At 41.5% G+C, this 24,822-nt stretch overlaps 1 protein-coding gene across 1 annotated transcript; it reads left to right on the top strand.

Moving 5' to 3' along the window:
* Positions 1-650: 650 nt before the first annotated feature.
* CNN3 (calponin 3) lies at positions 651-24,436 on the top strand. The gene is made up of 7 exons (XM_030279200.4): positions 651-859; positions 19,363-19,484; positions 19,935-20,001; positions 21,190-21,327; positions 21,783-21,899; positions 22,631-22,777; positions 23,327-24,436. Exons 1-7 carry the CDS (start codon positions 803-805, stop codon positions 23,672-23,674), a joined length of 996 nt encoding a protein of 331 aa, XP_030135060.1. The 5' UTR covers positions 651-802; the 3' UTR covers positions 23,675-24,436.
* The last annotated feature ends 386 nt before the right edge of the window (positions 24,437-24,822 follow it).

Here is a 24,822-nt window from a genome sequence, read left to right as displayed (position 1 = left end):
TTTGCGCGCCTCTTCCCTCCCTCTTGTCCGTCTCCCAGAGTTGTTCCAAGTTTCGCATACTCTAACCTTTTAAAGGAATTTCACAAGTAGCTCAGACACGGCACAGCGCAAGAGGGCGGTTTGCATGAGCGGCCGAGGGTTTCCCCAGCATCCAGCCCTGCCCGCGGCCCGGGTTCCCCGAGCCCTCCTCTCCGGCGGCCGGTCCCGCAGCACCGGGAAAGGCCCGAGGGCAAGCATCGCCCCGAGCGCAGAGCCTCCGCCGTGCCCCCGCCTTCCGTGTGCTCAGTGCCGCCAGCCCGCTCCGGCGGGAGCTTCCCAAAGCGTGCAGCAGTCCGCTGCGGGGCGGGAGACCCCCGGGAGCAGCCGGACAGCGCCGGACCGCGGCCGCCGGTCCTTCGCCGAGATCCCCCTCCCTTTCCCCGGGGCCGCCGCGGGCCATAGCAATCCACGGCGGCGGCGCTCGGTGCCCGCGGATTCCTTCCCGCTGACGTCCCCCCGCTCCGCTCCTCTCCCCGCCCCGGCCGGACCCCCGAGCGGCGCCCGGCGGCGGCAGCGGCGGCGGCGGCGGGGCGGGCCCGGGCGGGGCGGGCGCCCCTCCCCGCGGCCCCGCGCCCCCTCCCCGGCCCGCCGGGGGGGCTGCCCCGGCCCCGCGCCCCGATTGGCGCGCCGCGGCTCCGGCGGCCGCGGGGCCGGGCCGGAGGGGAGGGACTAGAACTTTCCGCGGCCGCGGGCGGACTCTCGTCTCAGCCCGGAGCCGTCAGCGCCTGCGATCAGCGCCCCCGGACCGCGGGACACCACCGACATGACCCACTTCAACAAGGGGCCCTCCTACGGGCTGTCCGCCGAGGTCAAGAACAAGGTATGGGCGGCGCGGGGTTCGCCGGGCTTTGTCTGCACCGGGACGGCGGGGCGGGACGGGACGAGGCGCGACTCGGGGCTCCGCTGCCTCCGGCTGCCCGCGGGGGTCCCGCCCGCCGCGCGCGGTGGAGGCGCGTAAGGATGCGCCCGCCGCCGGCCCGGGACAGCGCTGCCCTCGCGGCTCCGCTCAGAAAACTTGCGGGCACCGAAGAGCTGTCAGCGCCGAGGCGGACCCGCGTGCGGATCCGCGATTCGCACCGCGGCCCGGGCTGCACCTGCCCGTGCCGGCAGCCCTGGCACGGGACATCCCGCCCGTGCCTTCTCCGCCCGCCGGGAGCGGCCGGGGCGCGGCGCCGGGGCCCGCAGCCGTCGCGGAGCCGGCGGAGCGGCAGCGGCAGCGGCGCGGCGGGCAGGCGGGGCCCGGCGGGCAGAGCCGGGCACGGCGCGGGCGGGCCCGCCGAGCGGGGCGCTGCGCGGGCGCTGCGCGGCTCGCGGCCCCCGCGCGGCGCATTCCAGCCGCATGACATCATGGGCACGGGCGGCGCGCGGCCAATGGGCGCGGGGCCCGCACAGACGCGCATTGTCCGCCCGCCCCGCCCCGCCCGCCCCGGCCCGGCTCGGCCCGGCCCGGCCGCGGGGGCGCACAAAGGCCGGGCGGGCCCCGCGGGGAGCCCCGCCAGCGGGCAGCCCGCACCGACAGCCCCGCCTGAAAGCGGCGGAAAAGGCAGCGCTGACAGCAGCCGGGCCCCGCGGGCGGAGCGGCGGGCGCCGGTTGTGTGCGGCTTTGCTGAGGTTTTTCTCTAAGGAACAAAAGGTGTCTCGCGTTGTCCTGTTAGACTGCCGGCTGCCTTGCAACGAACGATTACCTAATAAGAAGGAGAATCTTTGCAATAAAAATTACACCGCTAAACAAGCGGGGATAAGTTGGTGCTCAGTGTCGTTATTCACAGGCTTAAAATCGAAACGTGGTCTTTAACAACCGGTTGTTTCACACGCATGTCTGGTTTCAGGCTTCAGCAGATCCCTGGATCCTGTTTGACTTGTAGCTGAGTAGAAAGGAGAGCAGGGAGAAAAGTACTTTAAACATTACAATTTATGCCTTACAAAACATTTTGCTTTGGGTTCTTTCTTTATTAGCTTTCTCAGGATGCTTGTGGATTCTCTTTGCGAAGTTTGATGACATCATGTAACCAAATGCCTTCCAGAGTGGTTGCTTCCAGCATCTCAATTTAGTGATTTATCTACACCATTACACACTGAAAAAAAAACCCAAAAAACAACCCAAACCTAAAAACAGACTAAAATGTGTTGCATATTACTGCATGTGAATTGGGAAGAAAGTAGATGCTCTTCTACTTTAAAGACTATTGACAAAAAGATGTAGGTTTAACAGTGATCCCTTAATGGGGACAAGATGGGAAGAAGTTCTTTGTTCTTTCTTTGTTTCTTATTGCCATCAGCTTCCTTAGGGCCTCCTGAGGAACTGTTCCAAGCCTGTGCATTAGCAGAGGGTTTGAAACTGGTGTAATTCGCACCTTTATGCGAAGGGCCTTCTACTTCATCTCGCTGAGTTTTGCTCGCATTCTCTGCCTTCAGTGCAAGTATTGCAGAAGGGTGGATGTTTTGGGGCAGCTCCAGTTTACTTGTTTGTAGGTTTCTGTTGCGTTCTTTGAAAATGTCAGTGCAGCAGTGCCATAGAAAACAATTCAAGTGCACCAAAGGTGAATTAACTCATCTCCTTTCAAAAAACCCAAGCAAACAAAAAGAGCCTCCAATGAACAACAAAATCTCCAGAAGAGATGTAGCTTTGAGTTTTTAGAATGTTGTTTTCATTTTAAGAGATCAAATTTCAAAGCAATTGTGTTACATAAAGGTATATCGTGCACCTCCAATCTAGTATCTTGCATGGGTTTGTGGGTTAGATTTATGTCTGTTCATCTGTGTAATTCCAGAGGACCAGCAGATAATGCCTCTGTAAAGATCAAAAATTCCTTTTCCCAGATTTTTCTGTCTCATGAAGATTTGAAGAATTAGTTTCCAACTCTTGGAATATCAGGTTTTGTTGCCAATTATAATCACTATGTGCAGACTATTTTGTTATGGTTTTTTTAATGTGTTGTTGGGATAATGTTTGTAAGTAGCTGTAGAACCTCCCTGCTTGAATGATAGTTACTGTTAAATACCCTTGTTTGAAATTTTCAGTGCTGATTCCCCAAGCAGTGTTTTTCTGTTTTCTGCAGTAAACAGACAGCTTCATAGCTATGCTGCCTGAGGGTCCAGCTGTGCTGGATAAAAAAATCCCTTGGTTTTGGTTTTTATTCTTTATTTTGTCATTTGACATTGTATTAGTGTTCAGAGAGACCTTTTGTTTGCTATGGTATTTGAATAGATGAATATAGCCTGTCCTGATGCTTCTTAAGGATTTAATTGAGGTCAGGATTCTGTCTCTAACCTTAAAATATATGTCTAGTTTGGGGGGGGGGGGGTTTGGTGTTTTTTTGTTTGGTTTTGGTGGGGTGTTTTTTTTTTGGTGGGTTTTTTTTTTGTTGTTGTTGTTTTAGGCTCCACCCTTCTGTTGTTTTGCTCCTTACCTTAGTTCACACTAACATGGTGTCTAGTCTGTTAGGGATCCCTTTTCCTCATTCCTACAGAGAAAGCACAGTGTTTGTGTACTGGTTCCCAGCTGCAAGGAAACTTGTCTGCATGAGAAATATGTAGGTAGTCAAACTAGCATAATCCCTTTGAAGCTGATTCCCTGTTTACTTGAGATCACAGAAGATAATTGATCCAAAACAAATATTCAGTGGGGAGCCCTTTAAACTGATTGAAATGGATGGGTACTTCTGCAGGCAAGAAATAAATTTTCTTCTTGAGCAGTGGGAGAGTTTCTGCAGTACATGAGGTTGACATAGCATGAGATGATGATGCAATTAGATAAAGCTGCAAACTCAAATTTGTATTTGTCTCTGATTTATGCTCCATTGTCTTCCTGCAGAAGGTGTGGAGGAAACAGGAACATTGGGCAGCAGGAGCAGAGGTTCCAGTCCATTCAGCTGCTTCCTAGTGGTTCCACCCTTCCCATGGAAGTGTTATTTGTATTGGGCAGGCATTTATCTTCCCCCTCCTCTTATGTTTGATACAGTGCCAGTTTCATCTTCATAAGAAAGTGAGGGTGTGCAGGAGTATGGTTTGTGTGGGGAGTTAAATTTTGCATAGCATTTGGCTGTTGCATGTCCCTGACTTTGCCTCTGAGCCATCCCTGTGTCAGGAGGCTTTCACTGGGCAGTTCCATTTCCAAAACTTTTTAAAGGCAGCAGAGTAACTGTGGTGTTATCCCAGCCCTGCAGCTGCCACCCTGAAAGGTCAAGCCCTAGCTAAATGGAAGAGGAAGGGAAACAAACTTCATAAAGTGAAGGCTGTTAGAAAAATGAAGCCTGTAAACAAAATATCTCCCTGTTTTGCAAGTGTGCAGGAGGGCAGTAGTGTTTCCTGCTTTCCTTCTTGGGGGCAAACACAGATTAATGAAAAAGAATTGAAGTTTGTGGTGAATAACACAAACCAGTCCTAGGTATGATTATTGTGTTCCTCTTGAAATTGCTGAGGAGAAAATTCTTGTAATCTATTTTACCTGCCACAAGCCAAATAAATAGATTTAATTGCTTAGTCCAGAAATAACTCTTTTAAAAATAAATATCTTTATCTGGGAACCAAATTAAAATAATTAACTTTCAGAGTTTTTAATTAGTGATTTAATAGTGAGATAAATTTTGGCTGTCTGTGGTTGAACTGTTAGGCCCTCTCCTTCCTCTTTCTCACCCTTCCTTTCAAAACAGAAATAATACCCTCTTCCATTCTTAAAATACAATTCTTCCTATCATATATTTGCTTTACCATTCTATGCTTCCTCTAGACTATTTTCCTTTAACAAACCTTTAGGTTTGCTCGCTGAATTTTGTGAACCCTAGGTGTGAGAATGTTTTTTGCTGATAAAAGTGCATTTCTATTACTGTTGTCTGAAATGATCTAATAAAAATAGAGACTGTACTGGATAAAGGCAGTGAAAACTTAGGCTTTAAGAGCAGAGGAGTATATTTTCTGTCATTATAAATGACAGTACAAGATCTCTGCATTCCTGTTCTCTTGTATGTAGACATCCATGTAACTTTTCAGGAAGTAATATCTTTAATTTACAAGTTTTGAATTAAATTCAGATGTTTAATTTAAAACAAAATCAGTCTGCATGACCATTTGCATTACATAAATCTTCATTTTGTTACTTGGGGAATAAAAAAAATCTAATATTTTGGTGATCATAAAAATATTGTCATAGAAATATATATTGAAAAGGGAATTTCAGAGGAAATAGCAGAAGAATTTATAGAAGCAAGCATTAAATCTCTGTTTGCTCCAGTTAATTCATGATTTCTGATAGTTGATCATGGCTCTTGAAGTTAACATTTCCTAGCTAAATATCAATTTCACTGTGGAAAGCGCTAAAACTTTTCTCTTTGTGTCCACATTTTGTATTTTTTTCAAAGAACTGTGACTTTCTTCCAGGTGGATCCAGGCATTGGTAACAGATCTGCAGTTCAAGTGAACTTCTTAACTTTGTACTTAATTGTACAGTTTTGATAATTAAGTCAATAGCAAAACAGTCCTTGAAACATAAATATGACCATGGAATGATTCCATAGCTAAACTTAAAATCAATCAATGTTTGGCACAATAACTATACGTGCATCACTAAAAAGACATTAGTGATATAAAAAAGGAAACCATCTATTTTGTCAGTTAGTTTTAAGATGCATTTTTTTTAATGTGTCAGCAACCAATTTATGAGAATTCTCTTATTTGTTTACAATTTTCTGCTGGTTACTTGTTCCTGATGCTTTGTTTCACTTTGACTGACAGTATTGAATGTCAGTTAGTTGTGTGCAAAAACACTTGCCTGAACGTGGCCCTGCTGCCCTCCACTTCCAAATCACAGTGTGTGCCTTTGCTGGGCAAATGTTCCTGCGCTTTTGAGAACGTGTTTGCCACCTCAATTGCTGAAACATTAGTGTAGCCTCTTGCTGGGAATTTTGCAAGGGATTTATTTAAGAAACCTAGTGAATCATTGGCTTTATTAAGTTGTAGTAACCTATTAATTTGTGTTCTCCTAGTGTTAGGTCCTGTGTGTGAAGAGTTCTCATATTCACTAAGAATTGGTATTAATGCAGATTAATTAGATTTTTTTGTTGTTATTAAACAAGGAAGGTAATCCAGCAGTGGAGAATCTTAACTACAACGTTACCACTCATCTTCATCCTTTACTGTCTATCTCTGTGTGTCTACTCTGCCTTGATGTGTCTAATCCATTTACAATCCCTGTTACAATCTCAGGGCAAGTCTGTTCAATCAAGTATGGATTTCCAGTTCTGTGGCTGCTTCAAGAAAGTATTAACACTACAACAGTAAGAAGTAGCTCTGCTAAGAGGTACAGACTGATGGTGATTGAACATTGGGTCGACAGTTCATAGCAAGGATCCATCTCTTAACCAAGAGCAGAAGTGGTTTGCCATGGAAACACTTCTCTTGCCAACAGCTTGATGTTGGCACCCGTTCCTGTTCTGGACACTTGCCTGAGCCCGCAAACAGCGAGGCTCACCTTTGGGAGCCCTTGCACAGCCCCACCTGGCAGATCTGCCCTGTCCCCAGTGGCACAGCTCAGGGCCCTGGGTAGATCAGACAGATGTGTGGGAGAGGCTGCCCCAGGCACATCAGGCAGTAGGTGCTGTAAACCACTGACACAGGAGTTGGCTGCCTCTGCCCAGCAGTTCCAGTGCCCAAACCTGGATGCTTCATTGCCAGGCTGGCAATTGGCTTTGGGAGTCCCCAGACCCGAGGCGTGGAGCTGCAGGCAGGTGTCACTGCCCGTGCTAAGCCCTGGTGGAGGGATGTCATTTCCAGTTCTGCCTCTCATCTTACACCCTTCTTTCTAGGAGGAAGGTGATGAATGCACAGCATAGCCAGGATTAGCTACTGCTGCCTCATGAACTTCAAGGCAGAAGTGGAGCCCCACGTGGGTCTGCTCCCATGTGTGGGACAGCACAGACAGTGCTGTACCAGCACGGGCACCAGTAAATGAGCAGTGAGCATGTTTGCTGAAACTTCTGGTATGTTTAGCCTTAGTAAGCACCCGGTGTCTGCACTTCCAAATTTAAAGCATTTTCCATCCATGTATAAAATGTATTACAGTGACCTTGTTTATGGTGAATTAATAAACCTTCAGTAAATCTTGTGCTGGCATTAGGAAATCATAAAACTTGCTACAGTTAATTTTTAAGGATATGAGATAAGTATTTTGCATCCTTTGAATGCAAGCTCACAGTGTACCTCCTATGACTAGAACGCTTCTGAAGGAAGAAATAGAGCTTGACAGTCATGACAATTAAATGGGATTAGCAGCCTCAGAAAATAAAAACTATGATTTGCATTACAGTAGTGCTTGCTTGTTTAAAATTTACAAATAAATGTGTTCTTTGTGTGGTTTCAGAGTTAGACTTAGTTTAAAATTTGGAGGAAAATACTTACTATAATCCTGTTGCTGAGTCAATACCCATAAAAGATCAATGCATGCACACATTCTTGTGGGACATCAGCACATCACTGATTTTTGTCGCACCTTGTCTTTTTTTGACAGAACATTAATTTGGATGCTTTATCTTGCCTGCAAGTAGTTTATAATTTGTCTTGGAGAAAAAAGGATAGAAACTTCTTTGTACTCAGAATTATTAGCTTCTGTAGCTGCATAACACAGTATACACTGGGCATCTGACACGTCCTTTTAAGGCAAACTTTGTAGAGATTCCCATCCCCTGTGGAACTGTACAGGAAAGGCCTTCAGTAAAAATGGGCTCCAGGCCAGGACACGTAGGGCAATTTGAAACAGATTTTTTCTAAGTGAGATCATGTGAAAATCCTTCTTTTTTCTTTAAGAGGGACTCTTGCTTAAAAATGCTTTTTGTTAGTATCTGATTCTAAACAACTGTTAACTTGTATAGCTGTGTTCAGCAGCAAATACTTTCTTTTGAATAAATACATTTGGTTCTGCAGTAATGCCTCATAGTAACTTATGTCATTGTTTCTATTTAGAGGGGTTGAATGACAGTGATTTTCTCAAAAACAGTTTTGACTTTCTTAGGTGGGTTGTTCTATGTTTGGGACTTCTATTTTTAAAACTGCAATAACCCTTTCCTCCTCTCACCCACACTTACTCCCTCCCCCCCTTTTTTTTCCACTCCTCCTCGAACCAGTGCAGATTTTAGTAGATATTTGGAGGGGAAACACAATTAAGCTTCCTGTTGCTTGTACAAAACTCTCTCTTACCCAAAGTGGATGCTTTGGATGTGTAACTGGCAGAGGCTGGCAGGCGTCGGTGCCCCTGCAGGAGCTGGCAGTGAGGCAGGGCCACTACAGAGAGGGTGAAGTGTTGCTGTCACAGCCACGGTCCAGTGCCCTGCTTGGACTGTCCCCAGCGCCTTGCCTGGTGCCAGCAGCTGGGCCAAGCAGGCTGGGAGCCTTGGGAGCCTGGGCTTAGCCTGGTCACTGAGACCTGTTCACTCATGGAAACCAGACTTCAACCATTCAGTGCCTTTGCTGCTTCCCTTCCGAGACTCAGCCCTGTATTCTGGGGTCAACACAGGATTTTTCTTGAGGACTTTGTTTAGGCAGATCTTTATTTAGACAACCTTTTGGTTACGGAGTAGTCCTTGAGAGGTACAGTGAAGTGAATCAGTACGTGGCTGGGCACACACACAGAACCTGAACACCAAGTACTTGCCTAAATATTTCTGCACTTTCTTGCTGTTCTGAAATGCTTGCATGAAGATGGAATCTGATCTACTGAAAATCCTTGCTATCTGAATTACAGATTGATTCTAAACAAATCTTCTTGCCCTGTTTGCATGTTTTTACCATGGCTCTTCCCAAGGATAAAACAGGACATTACTATTGCAAAAATCTTACTTTGCTTTCCTGCTAAGAAAGCTCTGCCGTTATGTTGCTTTCCTGCTGATATTTCCACTGCTACAGCCTCTTACTTATAGACAGCATTATCTTAGTATCCCTGGTTTTGCTTGAATATGAATAATTTAATTAAAAAGTATTTTTCTGTTGTCCCTAATCAGTTGACTATATACTAGAAGCCTTCAAAGGTAAGGCATCAAAATTCACATGCATATTGGAAGGCATTTGGTTATAGTTAAACATTCATGGTGAAAAGCAGCTCCTGCCTTGCTGCTGACATGGGTCCCAGCAGAATATTTCCCTTCTGTGTTGAGCATGGGCAGAACCCAAGTCAGAGCTCAGGCCAGTACACACCAAGCAGAAGGATGTGTTGGAGCAGGATCTGTACTGCAGCTCCTGTTGAGATTCCCACTGTGTGACCAACCTGAGCTGCCACTGCTTTGATTCACTTCATAACCCTGCAGGAGATCAATTAGAAGTTCCATTATATATCGTAATTGCAAGTCAATACTGTGTTAAGTCAGTGAAGCATGTGTAGTACAGGCACATTTCTGCTGTGCTAAGACTAAATGCTCTTTGCTTAATTTTGCAGAAGCTGTTCCCTTACCTTGCTGACGTTGTATTAATCATGCCCTATACAAGTAAAAAGTACAAGTAATTTTTGAAGAAAATAACGACTAATGCCTTTAAGACTTAAATGCCTTTAAGACTTTTTACTATGGTCTGTCTTGATGGCAGCTTTTATAATCAATAACTGATGGCATGAAAATGTCTTTGATATGGAAAGCTACTTCTATTTGAAAGAACCTAGCTGATCTTAATAAAAAAGTGAACAATGATTGTGAGATTAAATATCAGCGATAAAGCACTGTTCTTTGAATGGATGGAACAGAATTGGAACAAAATATAACAAAAAAAGTTAAAGTTCAGTCAGTGCATGAGATTTTGTTCTTCAGAACAATAATGGAACCTTAAATAATTGAGGATTGAGACCTCTCACGGTAATTTGCAGCACAGCCTTGCCCACACATTCTTCTGGGTGTGTATTTCAAACCTACTCTCAATTCAGGAGTGCAGCATAGTGACACCACGGCTTGCCTTGTGGCATCCTGAGTTTTGGATGCAGTGTGTATGTGCATCTCCTACCCACCCCTAGCAGTGCCAGCTATTCTTTCTGCTTGTGTTGAATTGCTGAAAAATAGTGCTTTAAAAGTTTCTACAGGGTGTTGACTCAGAGCCTGTTGTTTGGAGTTTGACCGTATTTTCAACTTTCTCTCTTCTTTACTCATAAACTCCAGCATAGCAGGCTTATGGCTTGATTTGTACATTACTAAAACTACATTTTCATTAAATAAAAGGCTAAGCTACAAGTTCATGTAATTGTAATTTTGTCCACTTCGTCTTACTTTTCTTAGACTTTCTTCAATAAACATTTTCTAACATGTTTATGGTCATCAGCTTTTAAAAAAAATATTGTTATAATACTTTTTATGTGGTTAAAGCACAACTTGTCTGGGTGGCCAAATCCAAAGTATTTTTGAATGTTTCCTGGATTATAATCAACCTTGTGAACCTACTGAAGTGCATCACCTACTGAACTTTAATTGGTCAGAGATATACCCAGGAGGGGGTGAGGTAAAGGGTCAGGAGCAGCAGATTATCATTGTCTTTCATTCTTTGTGCCAAGTTCATTCTTGCAATATTTTTGCTGGCAGTAAAGCAAAACAAGAGTATGAAACTGTTGATAGACAAGGTCTTCTAAAGCTTAGGGTGTGAAATCTGCAGTACTTGTGCTTCTGCTAAGAAAACTAGCAATGGAGAGAATACCTCAACCAGAAAAACATGCTATGCATGAATTGAAAGACTTTAATCTACTACATTTATGAAAGATAAATGTAGGCCGCTCTTGGTAGCTGGAAGTAGCTAACTAAGTTCTCAAGAAATCATGTCTTTCACCTAAATTACAAAAAAAAAAAAAAAAAAAAAAGCCAGATTGAATTCCTATGTGCAAGGATGGTAAGAATGAGAGGAATCTGTTTTCTTTATGAATACCTATCACAGACACCTCAGTGAGGCTGTTCAGCTAATGTGGGTTCAAGGAGTTAAATCAGTGCAGGCTGACAGGCAGCCAGGTGCTATCAGTGGGTCGGTGGGAAGCACTGAGCCCAATTACCTGGGAAATGCAATGGGAAAATGGGAAACTCAGCAGCTGCCCTGTCATCTGTGCATTTCCCAGTCACGGCTGTGCCTGGCATCACAGCAAGGAATCAAGTACCTGAGCTTACTGGGTGGGGGCAAATTAGAGTGGTGAGAGTAGAGTCTTCAGGTGTACCTTTGGAAAAAGTGCTGAGAAAATGCAGCATGGACTGTGCCTTTGCTGGAGAGGCAGAAGGAATGTGCATTTTGAGTAACTTCTATAGCAACACTTGAAGTGACAGACTTCAGCTTTCTTTAGCCAACTTTTCTGGGAGGTATGTTTGAGTTACCAGTTATCTGCTTGCTGCTGTAGAACATAATTACTCTGCTCTGGGCAAGTGAAGAGGATTTGCAGAGAAGAAAAAAGGTGTGGAGAGAGAAGGAAATAATCAGACTCTGTAGTACTATTTGGGAAGAAAATTTGGAAGACTTGTCAACATAGTTGGGCCTTGGGGAAGGGCTACCGAGTCACAATACAGTTTGCTTATAAAATTACATATTAGGAAGCCATTCTGTTGGGGAGAAAAGTGAATAAACTTGAAAGAATATCTAATTTATTTGGCTTCTGTGATAGCAATAAATTAGAAAAGCATTCTGAGAAAGATTGAGTGAACATTGATGTTACTGTTTCTGTTTACAGGCTCTTTTTAGGCTTTGAGAACTACTGTTCCACCAGAATTACAGTAACAGTTGTCTCAAGAGATCCTTCCTGGGTTACTGCTGGAAAAACTGAATTGTTTTCAGATGCTTTGGAATTTTTTTTCTGTTTATTGTACCAGATTGTTCTGTATGATTTTTTTCCTTTCCCCCACAAAAGAACATTAAATAGGCATCACTGAGGTCTGTCAGGTTACCAGGATTTTCCATGCAGCACTCATTGTGTTGTCTCAAGAGACATTAAGGCTTGTGATGTCAGAGCCTGTCCAGATTTGCTGTGTCATATCAGTCATACTGGGGTTGGGTTTCAAAGCAAGGAGAATTCCAGTCCCATCAGGGACTAATGGGAAAAGCCCATCAGGCTTTTGTCCATTGGGTTGGATCAGCCGTGACTTAGCTGAGAACAAATTTCATATCCCAGTGGATTTTTGAAACAAAGACCAGCAGTGGTTTAAAATAGTAGATACTACTGGATACTGCTGGATACTGGAACTGTGTTCTCTGAAGGAATATAAATAGTTCAGCAATATACAGACTAAATAAACAGAGAAAAGGAACTGCATACCAAGAAGTATAAAGTATGGTGGTGTGACCAGAAGGTGCTACAGTTGACAGTGGAAGCTGATGGCTAATGAGAATTGGAGTTACAAGCCAGAAAATTGTGACTTTGGCAAAACATGATGAGAGCAAAAAGTGCAAGAGAAACTGAGAAGGGTGTTGCAGTATCTGCTGAGTACAAGAGGGAAGCAGCATTCAGTCCAAGGGCAGGCGTGTGTCCGAGTTGTTGGTGCACCCTGCGGGAAGAGATGGTAGCAGTGGCTTCTTGAATAGCTTGCAAAATGTCATAAAATCCTACTGGATAGCCAGGGAGTAGAACACTGAGTTCTTCCAGCCAGCTGATCTGGCAACAAGCACCATGCATGACTGCAGGTATCTGTACTTGTGAGATGACTTGGAAACTTTGAGGCATGGTTTGTTCTCACTTCACAGAGTTTAAACTGGTGCCTATGGGAAGAGTGCCAGGAATTTTGGATTAAAGCTCATCCATCTCTTCTTAAAAGATTGTAGTCTAAATTTTGCTTTACAGAGAAAACAGTGAGATGTTGGCAGGGTGTCAGTTACGCTATACATTTAAAAAAAAAAAAAAAAAAAGTTGAATATTAAGCCAAATGGATACAGCTGTAAAATTTTTTGCTAAGTAGCATTTTGGGATGTAGTGAGATCCTCCAGTGGTAATGTTAATGCAGTGTTCTCTGCCTTTCTGTACAACAGTCCATAATGACAGAAAAAAATTCATCTTCATATATCAGGGCATGCTGAATGGTGGCTTTGAGTTTTTGAAGTACTTTCCTCTTTGGTTTTCATCTGCATTGTCAATTCCTGTTACATTTGGGGTTTTTGGGCATAAATACGCCTCCTATGACATTTGCTTTTGCATGCAATCCATGCCAACATACATGAAATAAACAGGAGATTTTAATTTGTCCTTATGATGAGTGCTCATTGGGTTGGTACTTCAAATGGCAAACTTCCCTTGACAATCACCTTGGTACCCTGTCACTTCATCTTCTTACCTACTTTAAATAAAAATCAAAACTTTCTATTTTTCCAGTCTTGGGTTCCCTGTCTCAACTTAGAGTGTGCTATTTATTTATTCTATGACTAAATAATCAGTGATTATGTCCTTGCCACTCTGTCACCTCTGAAGCTGAAGATCAGATATGTAATCTGTATACACCATAGAATTTTAACCAGCAAGTTCTAGCTTGCTTGTATAATTAAAAAAAAAAAAAAATCCCTGTCCCTCTAATGGGAAGAATTTACTCTTTAGTGCCTTTTTCTTGGTTATTCACATAGCCACTAAGCTCTTAACACTTTACTTCTCCCAGGTATTTATCTGTGTAAATTTTAGTTAGGCGATTCAAAAGTGTGTTCTAGAACAGCAGGTGATGAACGGGAGGAATTCTGGATAACAATTTGGGACTGGCTGTGGTCTGCCTGACTCCCACTTCTGAGCAGTAAGAGCTGTCAAGAGCTTCTTCTGCCTTGATACCAGGAGAGAATTTTGCTTTCATCTTTCCCCATACCATCATAAATCCTTAAAAGGGGGAGGAAAAGATTTCATCACAAACGAGTGCCAAGCAAATGAAAAAGAAGTACCAGCATTGGTATCTTTGGCCTCAGCAAGACAAATCGCTGCTGAAGGTAGTGTTTATTTCAATGCAAAGGATGTTTGTAAAGGCAACACTGAAACCACAGCAATTGAATTTCACTCAGACAGTTCTGAATTCATTCAGATTGAAAAGTTGATACAGGAACAAATTGCTGCATAAAATTGAAACTGCACAAGCTTAAGTCTTAAAACCCAGAGTTTTTAATTTGTTGTTTTTATTTGCTTTCAGTAGTTTATGATCGGGATGTGTAAAAGTAAAATTAGTATTAAAACCCCTGGCTAAACATGGATTAAATTCTGTAAAAGATGAATATGCTCCTCTACTTACTAAAAATGCAGTAAGCTTTCTCTACTCAATCTTGTTTTTTAATTGAAAAGTCAGCAATTTTGTGTCACTTTAAGCAAGAATATGGGCCATACCATATTTCTCCCCATGAAGAACATTAAAGTCCAAAACTTAGGGCTCTGTTTTTCTGCCCAGTTTGGTGAAAAAGCGTGTGTGTAACCTCTTCCTGTGCTATCTTGAAGTCCTGGTTATTTCTCTTGCCGTACATGGCCCTGTACTTTATTTACTTTGGAAAACCAAAATGTACAACCTACTTTGCTGCAGTTTTATATGCATATACATCTTAAGTTTTGTCGACAAACACAGTTCCTATATTAGAGTTGTTGATGTACTTTGAGAAGCACATGCTGTCTTGGTTGAAACTTATGACAAGAGAGCAGTTTTTTCAAATGCTTACTAGTACTTTAAATTTAGCTTGCTGCACATTAAACTTTTGACTCCTGCTGGGGAGGGCAGGAAGCCTGCAGCTTTAATCAGAAATTTCATCAGAACTAAGAAGTGCAAGCTGTTATGTCATGATGTTTAACTTCAAAAGTTTTATCTTTTATACCTGCTTTTTAACTTAGTGAGATTTGTGTTTGCTAGTCCCAGTATAAAAAGTAGTGCAGTGTACTTAAACTCTTCCTTGAGATCCTGTTACAGTAATTTTCCAGAGTAGCAGCAACGCAGCCAGCTGAACTCTCAAACTGGAGATTTGGCATACACGTAGCCCTGAGCGTACAGTGTGTACTGTGTAATTTGGAAAAGATTAGTATAAAAGGACAACTCACATAACTGATGTGATATCAGTTATGGTGTGAAGTACTGGTTAACATCATCACTCAAACTAAACATGCTACAGGCAGACTGAGTAACTTCAAGGGACACACAGGCAGATCATTAAAGTTGGCCAGCAGAACTTTGCTTGCTTCCAGGAATTCATAAGCTTGATAAAAACAGTGATGATTGTTACTGTCCCTGTACTACACATGGAGGGAGGGTTTTTACACTCTTAAGAGGGTTTTTACACTCAGGTAGGAAAGTCCTACCTGAACAGAACTAGATGTGAGGATCAGGTGTGAAATTGCCAGAGGAATCAAGTTTAATCCAAGGATTCCAGCCTGAGGCATACATTGGCATAAACACATAAATATCAGTTGGTCATAGGCAAGTAACACCCAGCCTTTTCATTCCACAACCTTGGATCACATATCATTTTGACCACTTGTATAAACATTAATTTCTTTTCAAAGATATTTCTATTAAACTTGTATCTCTGAAGCATGGACAGAAAGAGCAACATCGACAACCTTATCTATCTTTCAACATTTGTCAGAAGAAAAAAATGAACAGTTGCCTTCCTGCTATCTTATATTAAACTTCTGTAAAATCTTATATCCATTGCTACAATTGAATAATTTCTACAGTATTCTGAAACTGTAGGGTTTTTTTTCATGGCACTGATGATACTTTGAATGCAGCTTCTTAGCTAATGCTTTCATATTCAGTAGACAATATTTTCTTTTTCTGTAGACCTGTAAGATTTAAGTATCTTCCATGAAGAGTCAGTATTTATAAAGGATCAAATGTTGGCATATTTTTGATTAGTAGTAATGGAAAAAGACATATTTTTTTTACATTCATATCAAAGCCTCTGGCTTCACCTCATAGATAGCAATCAAAGGAAAACTGGAACCTCTCTGATATCCACATGTGGAAAATATGAAATATTCAGTAAGAGTGCTACATAACTTCTGGTCGTGCCATTGGGAATAGAAGAGCTAAGAATTCAGAATAAGCATAATGCCTTATTTCTGGTAGTATCTGACCCGTCACTCTCCCTGTTTAATCCCTTCTTCTCACATGTTTAAAGCCTGATTCGAAAGATTTCACATCTCTAGGTTTTCAGGTAGATTGAATATAATTTGCAGAGAAACTAGCACCACTTTTTACGTTTTCTAACTTAGTTTCCCACCAGCTCAAAAATGAGAACAAAAATAATGCTTTTAGTGGCAATAAGAACTCTCCTCATGCATATAGGTGTTTTTTACTTCCTATCTCTAGATAACCACTGTAGTGATACCCCAAGGCAACTTAAAACCTCTTGAAAAACTCAAGATTTGAAACATGGTAAAGTACTCCAACATAAAATAAATATTCTTCAGAAGTGATAAAATTCCACCTGATTACTTCTAAGGTGGCCAAGCAGTGGGGGCAGAATTGAATATTCAGTTCAGTTGTGATCTCACATATGGAATGCACTTATTATTAAATGAGGAAAAATTCTGACTTTTTTTTTCTTTTGCCTGCCAAGAAAGATTAAAATAGCCACACTTGCAGAAGTCTTTCAGGCTCTCACTCTTACTGGCTTCCATATTTACTTTTTTTAATATTGGGAGGAAAAAGATTAATCTTTAAACTATGTCTCTTGGTGGTATGATCACAAACCTAATTTCCTTTTTACTTTTTGGTTTTTTTTGCCAGAGTTTAAAAATAAGTTAAGTGGTAGAAACACACGTCCAGTTCTATTCCAGACAATTTCAATTGCAGGATGGCTAACACTGTCTTTAAGCTACACTGAAACTGCCTAAATTTTCAGAAAGCACAATGTTCATATGTCTGCAACTAAAGAATTGTGGAGGACATTAGCTCAACCCCTGCTTTGTACCCACATGCATGATGGAGTGGTGATTTTATCACAGTATGAGCTGTCAGCATACAAATGACCAGCCCAAATTATCTGCTGTCTTGTAACTGAAGCATCAGAATAGAAAGTTCTGGCCTTTCGATAAATCCTGTTCCTTCACTTGAATTGGGGAAATAAATTATACACTATATGTCTTGCCTGTACATGTAACTTAAGGTTTTGTGGGTGAGGTCACTTTTGCAAGATTTTAATAGGTTCTCTAATGTATAAGAAGAGTATGATGCTACAATTCAGTCTTTTGGGGGAGATGTTTTGGTGTCTTTCTCCCTTGCACATATATTTATTTTCACACAAAATCTAACTGGCTCAATTCTATCCAAGACTGCTTCTTTTCTATCATTTTGAGTGAGCTAGTTGGGTTCTGCCAGATGTTACTGGGGAGACAATTAAGGCTGTCTTATGATCACATAAGCTTTGCTATCATAGGAAATAAAAATATCCATGAAAAGTCATTTGTAAGCTAATCACCTGGTTAGGAAGGAGAAAGATGACAGCTGACTTCTTCATACACCATTTTCAAGATGTTACCCATCCCTTGCTATTATTGCCATCATTGGAAATGAATGTGGCTGTGCTGCTGCTGTGCTAACTTAAGGGATTGCAAGCAGGGCTATCTGCCACCCATGAGATGAGACCACAGCCATGTCCTTTGAAGCTTTTCTAGTCTGCTTCTAATCTTAGCTAATATCCCAAAGGTGTGATTAAAAAATAAAGTCATTATATTTTCTTTGTTGTCTTGTACAGAATGCTGCACAGAATTTTACACCTTAGTCAAGATCTAAATGTAGGAATGGGTTAGTCCATTCTCCTGATCTGTAACTAAGGCACCATAGCACTACTATTACAAATAGTCTAAGCAAAATAAGTATTACTCAGACAAGGTTTTGAAGTAAAGCCAGAGATACAAGAATTTTCCATTCCCCTTAGGAAAAAAAAATAGGGAACAGAGTACTGTAAATTGTAGTTTGGTCAGTTTGGAGTCAGGGATTATTAATGCTAGCCAAAATGTAGCAATTGCCTCTATCCAAGTAACTCAGATATGTTGGAATTATAATCTCCTTCAGTATAAATATAGCGGCTAATAGCTGGCCTTTCTTGGCTGAAGTCTTAAAACTATATGTAAAAGTCTCAGATGTACATTTTGATCTTATGTGAATGGCTGTACACAAGTTTCTCTTTAGGCATTTGTAAGCAACTGGTGTAGCTTTAGAAATTCTGCAGGTCCATTCTGTCCTGGCCTGCCAGGTTTCTCACAGTAGCTCCCTCACTTCCCACCCTGCTCACTGATCCATGCAGGACACCTAATGAAGGTGGAAGTGTTGCCAACCTCTGCACCAGTGCAGGTTATTTATCCCACACAATCTTGTGCTCAGATAACTTATTTTGTTTGCAGAAAACATAGTGATGATTTCAGTGATAAGAATCCATTTTGTCCGACTTGCCAATATTGAAAAGGATTGCAAAGGTTTAACCTGAAGGAAGTTGGAGCTGCTTTTTGGTGCATTCAGGGGAGGGGAACAAAGGGCAGAGTGAAAGAACACCGATGCTCTTGACAGCTGGTGGTGTTGAAGTTCATTGCTTTGAAGCATTCCTTTCACATGAATTGATTTCTAGTGATTGAAGCATAAACTTACAGACAGAGTAGTGAAGTCTGAACATCTGGAAAATAAATTTTTAAGTCATCTTGCTAACAACTCTAGGCCTCTGCTTGATGCCTTAAACTTCAAAGATTATTGCAGGTTTTCTTCCTTTGCAATTAAAATAGGAGATCACAATTTATTCCAAAAGAGCCTTCCAGGAAGGTCAAAGAGAATAGAAATAGCAGGGATACTAAAGGTTAACGATAAACCAAGACACAGGCACAGCCCCCAGAATCCCCAGTGAGATAGCTCTTAATGTTATAGCAACAAGGAAAAAACTTACTAGGTCATCTCCATTAATCATAAACTAGCTATAAAAGCAACTCACTATAATCTTCAGCTGAATAACTGCAAATCTATTATATCAAATTTCTCATGTAGAAATTTACATGTGAGCAGTAGTACTTATGGCATGGCAATTCAGAATTCTTGTGTTCATAATATACTATTTCCCTTCCTTACTTCCTGCCAAAGTATAATTTGAGTCTAATATTTTTTCAAAAATCATTCCTCTGTAGCTGTCAAAAGACTTTCCAGGAGCTCCAGGAATTCTTACTCAAAGAAAAACTGCAACATGCTTAAAAGTGCTTTTTCCAAACAGACCTTTAGGAAAGCCATGAAAATTATAGTTAAAGGGATAAAGTACTTACATCTGTACTCTGATATATAAAATAACAGTTTAAAAATCCAGCAGTAAAATTACTGGATGACAGCTATAGCATACTCTGAAATGGAATTGGGATGGGGAAGAGTTGGAGATTTCTCTCCTGAAGTAACTTTATGACTGCTTGTGTTACAGATTGCTCTGAAATATGACCCCCAGATAGAAGAAGATCTGCGTAACTGGATAGAAGAGGTTACAGGGCTGAGTATTGGTGCAAACTTTCAGCTGGGATTAAAAGATGGCATAATCTTATGCGAGTAAGCATTTATTAAGTAACCTTATTTTTAGGAGTTTTCTACTTTTCAAGGAACTAAGAAGGGACTTTCTGAAGATTCCCCTTGAAAAGATGTCAACAATTACAGTCAAAGATAGCTGACTGTAGGGTGGGAGACAACTTCTTGGAAACTGTTGGAAAAATGAACACTTAAATCTCCTTTATATTTCAGCTAAGATTTCTAAGTGTTTCTAAATTTAATGGCACAGCTCATTTCAACAGTAATCAAATGGCACACAAAAATTCTTACAGTCTGTTAGACTTGTGAGACCTGAGAACTGAGCTAGTCCATTGTATCAACCAAGAAATTAACCATTTTGATGAAACTAATGCAACTAATAAAGCATGAGTAAAAGTATTATCTAATGCCTGCACGGATGGTATAAGGATGAGATTTATTGTTTAAGCATTTCCCTCTTTTTCACCTCCCCAGGCTTATAAATAAGCTGCAGCCAGGATCAGTGAAGAAAAATAATCAATCAAAACTAAATTGGCACCAGGTAAAACAAAAAAAAAAACAACCTCAGAACTACACCTCTAACCCCTTGAACCCCCAACAATACTTTTGTTCTGTATTAACAAATCTGCTGTGAAAATGGTACATCTTAAATCTTAGTAGCACCAAGTTTACATATGATACATATCCATGAGTTGAGGATGCTGCAGACATGAATAGTGCTTAACAGAGTGCAGCTACAGCTGAGGTGGTTCATCAATAGCAGATGAGTACCTGTATTTAATAGCAGTGCTTTAGCTTTCAGGGAAGTGTCAGATGGAAGAACAATCTAGAGCCCTATAGCAAGGCCTTTGCCCAGTAAAAAAAAGAAAAGTTTTCTTTTTATTGAATCAAAACTGAGTTTTCCATGCAGGCAGTGCTGCAGGGTATTAGATCAACAGCTTGCCTGTACCTAGACATCTCTCTATGAAGTATCCTCCTGAGAAGGTGTCTAGAGAGGATGCAACAAGCATTGGAAGGGTTGCTGCCTAGAGTTACTGCCTTTGCTGTTGCTGGGTCTGGCTTAATACTGTTATGTCAGCCTCATTGTTTTCTTGGCATTGAACACTTCTAAGTATGGGTGAGGATTTTTGTTTTTAAAGTTTTAATACCTCTTAAGACTTCAGAAGGAAAGAAGAGATTCAGTCCTTACTCTTTGTATTCCATATTGCTTTCCAATTTCTACAGCACATAGTGCTAAAAAGTGCTAATAAACCCCGAGGCGTATTTGTCCCAGGAGGTGAGCAAGGTAACACCTTCAGTCCATAAAAGGATCCCATCCACATAGTTACGGTTTTATTTTATTCAAATTATCAGTTGCTGAAGTCAAATAGCATGGATACTATGTCAGATTTTCTAATTTTGAAGCAAGTTTTAGATTAGAATTTCTCTTGGAAGGAACAGACAGTTGAGAGAAGTCTTATCAAAGCCCACTCTAAAAAAAGTATATGGTGCTCACTGATGGAGGGATGCCAAGCTGAATAACCTCATAGTCTGATTTCTGAAACCAGTATTGGAACTAACCAAAAACTTCCCACCAGTCACTCTTAACCATGCCAGCTGTTTTGTCCAGTTTGCACAAGGCAAAGAACTTGTGTAAAACAAACAAACCAACCAACACCAGAAGGCTTTAAAATTACTTAATTTCTGATCTGAAACACTGTAGAAAACTGGCTTTTTTGTTTCTATTTAGCTGGAGAACATTGGGAATTTTATCAAAGCCATCCAAGCCTACGGCATGAAGCCACATGACATTTTTGAAGCAAATGATCTTTTTGAAAATGGAAATATGACTCAAGTACAGACTACTCTAGTGGCACTGGCAGGTCTGGTAAGTATTTATACCCCTGGAGCTAGCCCAAATCTACATGCCAGTTCAGATGCACCCTTACAACCCATGTAAATGCAGAAAACAGCATCCAGCCTGTCAGGAGAGGACAGAGAGTACTGAGGGTCTGAGCTGCTGCAGAGGTTGCACTTCAGAGAGCTGTGTGCTCCCACATGCCCCAGGGAAGGCTTAGAGTTCAGAGTGAGGGTTCCTGACTGCTTCCATGTGCATACACAGAACAGGGCAGGCTCACAGGAGAACACTAATCCCTGTGGAATATCCTTCTGGCTTGGGTAGCTTTGGAATGCCACTTTCAAATGGTGTGGGGAACTGGTACCTTCTCTCAGCCCTGACACACTCATGGAGACAGAACTGCTTGTGGCAGCCCAGGCTTAGAGAGTGGAGGCAGAAAATACACTTCAAACACTGAATATTCTATTTTCCCTCTCCCAAAATAGGCAAAAACTAAAGGTTTTCATACTACAATTGATATTGGTGTCAAATATGCAGAGAAACAAGCACGAAGTTTTGATGCAGGAAAACTAAAAGCTGGTCAAAGTGTAATTGGTCTGCAGGTAAGTATGAAATTCAAGTTTGCAGTAATTTGTTATATTTGAGAACGACTTTCTTGCTTTGATTAACTGATACTTTGTTAATGCAAAACCAGGTGCAGAATAACAATATATTCTTATCTTGGAAGGGGGAATGAGGTTTTATTTCCTGTAAGCAGTTGATTGGCTTTATAAGCTCAAGTCACTGCCTGGAAAGTTGGTTTGTTTTAAATCTGCTGTAAGAGTGATAAGGAGGAAAGGAACAGCTAATATTAGCAGCATCATCTCTGTCTTTTAAGGTGGTTTTAAAATAGCGGATAGTTAAAGTTCTTTGTATGGTAGAAACTTTTTTTTTTTCCTCTCCTCTTTCCTTAGTAATTATAAAAGCCAAACTAAAATCTTAAAATTCCTGTGGTAGAGAAATTGTGGCAGTATAAATGCATCATTACTGTCCAAGGTAAAAGGTACTTTTTAAATTTTGAGGCATACATCCATTCCAATTGCAATGCAGTTGGGCAAATGACAGTCACTGAAATGCCTTAGGATGACAGTTGCCTTTATTTTTCCCTTTGAAACTTTTGAAAGGAGAAAGGGTAATGTATTACAGGTAGTGGTCAAATACATGAGGAAAACAAACACTGAAATTACTTTTTGTCAGCTATCACAGTTACCAACCATATTTTTTTCCTTAGACTATACTTAATGTACAAATAAAAATAATTTATTCTGTCCACTTCTTCCTTCCCCCAATCAAGATGGGCACCAACAAATGTGCCAGTCAGGCAGGCATGACTGCTTATGGAACTAGAAGACACCTCTATGATCCAAAAATGCAAACTGATAAGCCATTTGACCAGACAACGATTAGCCTACAGATGGGCACTAACAAAGGAGCCAGTCAGGTAAGCAGGACTGTGTGTGACATGCAGGATGGACACAGCTCTCAGCCCAGTGGGACAGCAGAGCCTGGAGTGGTGCCCAGTAGCAGAGTCTAACAAGCAGCAGTGAGTGGATACAGTTGAGCTGTGCTCTTATGCTGTAATTGAGGAACTTGAATCTCTTATCTTAGCCAGTATGTTTTGTGCTGAGAGTCTTAAGGCAAAAAAATGTCTCAGTGCTTATAGAATTTCCTGCTGGCAGTGTTATCCCAGGAGAAAACAGTAACTTCATTATAAGCATTAACTAGACAGAAGCAAAAAATAAATTGCTTACTGGCACTACCTTAGAATACTTAGTATATTCTTCCCAAAGAGGAACATAAACTGGACCTTTCTGCAAGGACTTTCTTCTGTGACTCACCTACTAGTGAGCAGATGTTACTGTGCTGTGTTTTGTTACATTTTAATTCCTACTTTTCAGCACTTCCAGTGAGGCATACTAGTTGAAATCATAAACCTAGTAATCACAGCTCTTGACCTTCTTACTGAACCTCTACAATCCTGTTTTATTAGGCTGGTATGCTGGCACCAGGTACCAGGAGAGACATCTACGATCAGAAGCACATATTACAGCCTGTGGATAACTCAACTATTTCGTTACAAATGGGTACCAACAAAGTAGCTACACAGAAGGGAATGAGTGTGTATGGGCTCAGACGGCAAGTGTATGACCCCAAGTACTGTGCTGCACCCACAGAACCTGTCATTCACAACGGCAGCCAAGGAACAGGAACTAACGGGTCAGAAATCAGCGATAGCGATTATCAGGCAGAGTACCCAGATGACTACCACGGAGAGTACCAGGATGACTATCAAAGAGATTACCATGGTCAGTACAGTGACCAGGGCATTGATTACTAGCTTTGCATCGAAAGTCCAGTATTAGTCGATTATTTTATTCAGTAAGAACGAAACTAGCCTTGTGGAATTGTTACCTGTCTTTCCTACACACTACGCTTAATGTACCTAAAGAAATACTGCCTTACATACATTCCTTTCTCCTTTCTCTGCCCTTTCCCTGTCTAGTTGCCTTTAGTGCTGTAACAGTTGTAGTCTACAGCATAAACAATAACTGCATATGAAGTAAAAGGAATACTGTGAAAGGGGGAGTGCTCTCATACAGCCAGGTTGTTTCGTAAGGAGCTATACATTCTCACAATCTCTACTTAAGTAGGTTTTTACATACCAAGTTAAGCCTTCATTTTACATATTTACAGCTTTTCTCCGGAGGAGATAAAAGAATCTCATGCTTAAAGTTACATGTGGTCTTTGCCAATTAAATTTAAGATATCTCATTAGTGATTTAATATCATTGCTATGTTTTTAAGATATTGTTTGCTAATGTTAAGTCCTGCATTAGACATAAGTGTGCATTCGTGATTGTATATTCATTCCATTTATCAACACTGACCAAACTTAGAAATAGTTGTCTTACTAAAAAGGGAGCTTGTACAAAGTCTTGAGCCAACAGAAGTTCCATGATTGATGGTGCATTTACCTTTTATTGTGCCATAATATATCCATGTAGAAATGCTTTTTTCTTCCTTGAACTGTATTTATTGCCACACTTCTGAAACTGATCCCATTGTATTTTTATAAATAAATATTTTTTTCTTAAAGGTATATAGGTGATCTTGTCTCATTTGTTATGCTACCAATCTTAAAGATGAGATGTCATAAGAATTATTCCCAGATAAGCATCACCTTTGCCTATTTTAAGGGTAATGTCGAACTCTGTTCTGTTGCAGCTTGGGTTCATTTTTTTTTTCCGTGGGATTTAATCTAACAATCTTTTAAAAATCTCTCAGGAATGAGTGTTGCTGACTTAATAGGAGAGGAATGTAGGTCCTTCACAGCTGGGTTCACTTCCCTTCGTCATGACTCTGAGGTTATGACTAGAGATCCTTAGCTGTTCACTAAATCCCTGCTGTTTTCTCAGGGCAAACAAGGATCACAGATATTTATTGTTACCTCTGCTTCAGCCTGTTGCCTTTATACCATCACTTGGA

Source organism: Taeniopygia guttata, chromosome 8 (genome assembly GCF_048771995.1).
Source record: "Taeniopygia guttata chromosome 8, bTaeGut7.mat, whole genome shotgun sequence".
Classification (NCBI taxonomy): domain Eukaryota; kingdom Metazoa; phylum Chordata; class Aves; order Passeriformes; family Estrildidae; genus Taeniopygia; species Taeniopygia guttata.
The sequence above is the reverse complement of the archived record's forward strand: the minus strand, read 5'-3'. Positions and strand labels throughout refer to the sequence as shown.

Excerpts from the sequence above, each read along its gene's own strand:
- CNN3 (XM_030279200.4), top strand. The coding sequence starts at position 803 with ATGACCCACTTCAACAAGGGGCCCTCCTACGGGCTGTCCGCCGAGGTC. Across the intron at positions 19,485-19,934 it reads GATGGCATAATCTTATGCGA|GCTTATAAATAAGCTGCAGC; the intron begins GTAAGCATTTAT and ends TCACCTCCCCAG. Across the intron at positions 22,778-23,326 it reads CTAACAAAGGAGCCAGTCAG|GCTGGTATGCTGGCACCAGG; the intron begins GTAAGCAGGACT and ends CTGTTTTATTAG.